The following is a 5,993-nucleotide window of genomic DNA, read 5'->3' on the forward strand; positions in this document are numbered from 1 at the left end:
GGTGGCGACCCCCTTTTTATAAAAGCCAAGTGACCCGCGACCCCGATACAATTGAAAAAGGTATTTTTAATAAGGTAATTAAAAAAACAATGAAATTAGTTTTTTAGTATAATTTTATTTTAAATTATGTTTAATAATTAATTTAATGAGATGGTTGAAATTGCATGTATTATTAACCAGCCTCAAAATTCGCGGGTGAGATTTTGTTAACGCCAACCTCATGTCATTCTCAACATTTAATTTATTCCTCTCAAAACTCTCAACACATGATTCAACCAACTGTGACAGAATAGCGTACCCAGATTACACTTATTTTAATTTTTTAAAAATATATGAAATTATTCAAACTTTAAGACACCATTAAAAATAAATACAGTATTGCATTATAGTGAAAATTTTGTTTTAGTTTACTGCATAAGTTGGCGACCCCACAGAAAATCCGTCGCGACCCCCTTCTGGGTCGCGACCCATAGGTTGGGAACCCGTGCTTTAACCAATCACAGTTTAGTTAACATTGTATCTATGTCATGTGACTGCAACCCGCTATTTTCTAAACGAAGGTGGTTTTAGCATTGTCGTGTACCAGCGCTAGTGAAATAGTTTTGTTTTAAAATGTCGAAGAAAGGCCAACGAAGCCAGCGAACTACAAGTCGCCAGTTCGAGATGCTCGTTAATTTAATGGAAGACAAGCCTAAATTAATGTCAGAGAAGTTAGATGCTTCTTTTACCTTAGATTATTTATAATAATCTCATATGGGATGCAATGTGTACGCATATGTAATATACACACACAAAATTATAACGGGAAACGACAGAATTTATTATTCGTGTTTGCTTTAACAATTCGATTCGATTGACGAAAATTAACAATGAAAAGATTGAATGCACTTTCCCANACTTTAAAAGATCGCCAGAAATTGTGGCAAAAAGTAACTGATAGCTTTGAATATAAATATATGACTATCATTTTCATTTATACATATGCGAATGAAACCTATTTGAGAAATAATGCTCATGCTATAGCTACTTACTTTAAATTTTAACAAGAAAGCAATTACATTGTTCATACAGTAGAATATTCATAAATAGTCAAGATAATTATTTTTAACGAATACAACAACATAGTTTATTAACTCTCTCTCTAATTGCTCGTGAAGTAAAATCATTCTTACACCAAAAGACGCTATGTCGTTTACACTTTCGGCACTTTTGTTCCTAATGGCAGCTCGATAGTGATCGATAACTAAACCTTAGTTATCGCACGTGGCTATCGGGACCGAAAACAAAACGTACGGCTCGGAATAGCATTTTCACAGTTGATTAAACGGGAATCACATGGTTCCGATAGAAACTGATTTTTATCGTATTCGTTAGCTTAACGATACTACTCAGAATAGGTCCTCTGGTCAAAAACACCAGAAATTTTCGGGGGTGGCCGTCCAAATATATCGGGTCCCGTACTCCATCACCCGACCGCCACACAGTGACCTGACCTAATTCATAATAGGCTTACTAAAAAAGCCCCTCATACAAGTTAGGACCCATAGGGCGAAGAGATTTAAAAAAAAAGAACGTTTAACATATTTATTTTCAGATTCCTGATATTAAATAGTAAATACATGTTTTACAGATAATAGAAGTATTCACGAATACACAACTGATTGTCATCAGACTTTAAACCATTGGAGATAATGACATCATTATCTGCGACTTAACACAGAATCTGATGGAAATCGTGCATCATACTATATGTTTAATAACATATGCACACAGAATTGTAAAGTTCATTTTTTGTGACGAAGGTCCTGACTTCTCTGAAATTATTGTTCTTTTTGCAATAAAGTCGTGAAGTTTCATTTGTCGCTTTTTTTTTCTTTCCTTAAGCAAATGTCGGTAGAAGAAGATCGCATCCAAAACGCTTCGTTTTGCTTTTGCACTCCTTTCAAAATCTAGATCATTCGCTACAATTTGATCAACGACTTCGGTTATCGTTATCAAATTGTTACTAAGGAAATCTGTAGAGAAATTCTTTGGGTTCTTCATTATCAAAATCACCATTTTCCAGTTCTACATGAATTCCTTGTTACATCAGTTCTTGAAGGTCGTCGTTAATAAGGCTCTCGCCAGAAACCTGCAGTAACTCCTCATTACCCTGTTCGTCTACATCTTCTAGTCCTGCTGCTGTATCGATTAGGTTGACAATTTGGTCAACCTAACACTATAGCGATAAGCTTTTCTCATTGAGAATTCTTAGATACTTCCAGCCATAACTTTTTCCACACTCCGTTCATGCATTTATCAGTTAATTCTTGCCAAGCCAAGTCGATATTTCCTATGGCATCCGTGATATTATATTTTTTCCAAAATTGCACGAAACAAACAGATTTAAGGAAAGTACAGCGCTATGACGAATTGTCACCTTTTGCTGATTGGTTCATGTTCGTAAATAATCATGTTATATACGAATCAATAAAATGCTGCGATAATTTGAATCATCGTAAATTTTGAGCTTTTTTTAGGCTTCGGGCAGACAGCGTTATATCGATTCAGCATTAATCGAGGTAGCGTTAAGCGGGATCTTACTGTATATGGCTACAAATTTGTATCAACGTTTTTGTGTTATGGGCACGAAGACAATTTTTTTATCAACCATGTGTGCAGGATGAACCGCTCATAAAAAATTTTGGAGATTTCTGACCGTAACTGGAACCTAGTTCCCCATGATGCAGATTGCAAGCTTACGCCTTCATCACCTTGAAGTTATTAATTACTTATACATAAGCTGAATAATTATGAACTCTAATAAAAGTAAAAATTTTTCAAACATCTTTATAAATTTAAAATACTCAAAACTAATTTCATTGTGGAAAGAACTATTAAGAAAATCTCAACCAAATTTGGTAAATAAACTGTCCTAAATATGAGGTTTCGATTTGCGGAACTAAAACGAAAGAGATACAAAACTCCTTCTATCTTTGAAAATTTTGGCGAAAAAAATATTGTTTAATTTACATATTTATTAATATAAAATTACAATCACAAATATTTTATGAAATTTAGTAACATAATGGATTTTCGCGGATATACAGTACTTTCATTAATAATATATTATTTTAGATAAATATTCACATACTGGATCGCACACACAGATGAAGGAGCGAGATACTTTTAGGAACGGCGTTTATTTGATGGGCTATATTACATTGCTTTACTGGTTCACAATTAACAGATTTCATCCTGTTTATGTAAATAGCAGTTCGTTAGGATGAAATTCATTCGATTTTTTTTATCGAAAATCTCCAAACTCGATATACGTCTATGGCTCTATGCAACCTTTTCTTTATTCGTGAATATATGTACAATCGAGTCGAAAGAAAACACTATATTTCTTTTAAAATTTAATATTATTTATTTCTAATTATTTAACCTCTTTCCACCTGTGGACATTAAGAGAGCCTCTTTTTATCAAGCCCATTATGAATTCAGCCAGGTCCACAATGGGCCTGGTTGACACATAGGTGGACACACAATGGGCACAATGGACCACAGGCCCCATTGTGGGCGTGTGGCCGGGGCCGGGTGGTGAGGGACGGGGTCCGACATACCCGGACGGGCTACCCTCCGTAAAATTCCTGGAGATTTTTCAACCAGTACGGATTCAGTCAAGGTGACAGCCTTGACCGCTGGCCCATCTAGCCGTCCCGACAAACATATCAGCAACAAATATCTGATGATCACAATGTGACTAATTTTTAATTCTTTTGATAGTTAAATTTTTCCTTATTGATCTTTGGTTATCTGGTGTACACTAATCGATGAATATCGAAAAGACGGCACGTTTACTCAAAGAAAGTCTTTCTAAATCTTTCTTTTCCTGGTTCTGGAAAGACTATTCTCAGCATCTTTTGTTGATTTGGCAAATGGCATCTTTCTCAAGCCATCCTCTCGTAAATAATATTCTTAATTATTAGTTATATCATTTTGAATGAAAGTTCGAAACGATGTGACATTTCGAACTTCCTTGTTAAACAATTTCGAACTTATAGATGACTTTATGGATAATTCAGAAAAAGGTCTCTCTTTCCGGAAATTTGTTTTTTAAACCGATTTCTCGTTTCTTTCTCTTCTTCATATCTTGTTTTATTTATTGTTATTTTAACTACGACTTTCTTGAGTCTGATTATCGGAATTTTAAATAAACACCTCAATCTGAGTTTGACATAACTAATGCAGTAACTACGTAGGTGCAACAAGTGCACAGGCATAGGGCAAAAAAATTGTCAAATATACTGTAAACATATTTCGTTTATAAATACATGTGAATGATTTTGTATATTTGTGTACACTTATTTATGAACAGTTGTTTTATTATTAATATTCCCCAAAAAGTTAAGGGCCTAAAATAAAACCTTGCACAGGGAAGTAAAAAGCTAGGTATGTCACTGCCACTGCCTATAACTTCGCGATCGATATCTCGAATTTGTGAGATTTTAATTATTTTTTGATTAAACAATAAATTTCTATACCTGTTTTATGCCAATCCGCGGTCATTAACACCAAAAAATTTTCCGCCGAACGTTCGGTGAGGCCTCCCAATTAATTTCATATCATTAACTGATATCGCTGATTTAATTATTATAGCAAGTGAATTGATAAATATATTAAAAGATCGCTCTGAAATGTATAAAATTTCCAACGAATTTTCTAAATATTTAAATATATATATGTATATATTATACGAGAATATTTAAATAGATATAATGTGAAATTTTATACACTTATTTAAGAACGTATATAGAATTTCTTATATTTAATGAATTCCGATTAATCNTACGACTAAAAAAAAACTTCGATAGGTCTTACTTTCAGGGGAAGGTCTTATATTTCGCAATTCAGCAAAATCTGTGCTAGGTCTTATTTTCTGCGGATGTCTTATTTTCGGGGGAAACACGGTATATGTTTAATAACATATGCACACAGAATTGTAAAGTTCATTTTTTGTGACGAAGGTCCTGACTTCTCTGAAATTCTTGTTCTTTTTGCAATAAAGTCGTGAAGTTTCATTTGTCGCTTTTTTTTCTTTCCTTAAGCAAATGTCGGTAGAAGAAGATCGCATCCAAAACGCCTCGTTTTGCTTTTGCACTCCTTTCAAAATCTAGATCATTCGCTACAATTTGATCAACGACTTCGGTTATCGTTATCAAATTGTTACTAAGGAAATCTGTAGAGAAATTCTTTGGGTTCTTCATTATCAAAATCACCATTTTCCAGTTCTACATGAATTCCTTGTTACATCAGTTCTTGAAGGTCGTCGTTAATTAAGGCTCTCGCCAGAAACCTGCAGTAACTCCTCATTATCCTGCTCGTCTACATCTTCTAGTCCTGCTGCTGTATCGATTAGGTTGACAAATTGGTCAACCTAATCGATACAGCGATAAGCTTTTCTCATTGAGCTTTTCTCATTGAGAATTCTTAGATACTTATAAGCTTTAAGCGATAAGCTTTTCTCATTGAGAATTCTTAGATACTTCCAGCCATAACTTTTTCCACACTCCGTTCATGCATTTATCAGTTAATTCTTGCCAAGCCAAGTCGATATTTCCTATGGCATCCGTGATATTATATTTTTTCCAAAATTGCACGAAACAAACAGATTTAAGGAAAGTACAGCGCTATGACGAATTGTCACCTTTTGCTGATTGGTTCATGTTCGTAAATAATCATGTTATATACGAATCAATAAAATGCTGCGATAATTTGAATCATCGTAAATTTTGAGCTTTTTTTAGGCTTCGGGCAGACAGCGTTATATCGATTCAGCATTAATCGAGGTAGCGTTAAGCGGGATCTTACTGTATATGGCTACAAATTTGTATCAACGTTTTTGTGTTATGGGCACGAAGACAATTTTTTTATCAACCATGTGTGCAGGATGAACCGCTCATAAAAAATTTTGGAGATTTCTGACCGTAACTGGAACCTAGTTCCCCATG

General features: G+C 34.3%; 1 protein-coding gene across 1 annotated transcript in view; it reads left to right on the top strand.

Annotated features, from left to right (window-relative positions):
* The window catches only part of LOC111627401 (retinol dehydrogenase 12-like), a 31,015-nt gene extending 29,366 nt beyond the window's left edge, over positions 1–1,649 (top strand). Inside the window, exon 7 of the mRNA XM_023370964.1 lies at positions 1,631–1,649. Coding sequence (XP_023226732.1) covers positions 1,631–1,634 — 4 coding nt within the window. The 3' untranslated portion in view covers positions 1,635–1,649. The remainder of the gene's footprint in view (positions 1–1,630) is intronic.
* The last annotated feature ends 4,344 nt before the right edge of the window (positions 1,650–5,993 follow it).

The sequence above is a fragment of the Centruroides sculpturatus genome, unplaced genomic scaffold (genome assembly GCF_000671375.1).
Source record: "Centruroides sculpturatus isolate CEXI.00-Female unplaced genomic scaffold, Cexi_2.0 scaffold434, whole genome shotgun sequence".
Taxonomy (NCBI): domain Eukaryota; kingdom Metazoa; phylum Arthropoda; class Arachnida; order Scorpiones; family Buthidae; genus Centruroides; species Centruroides sculpturatus.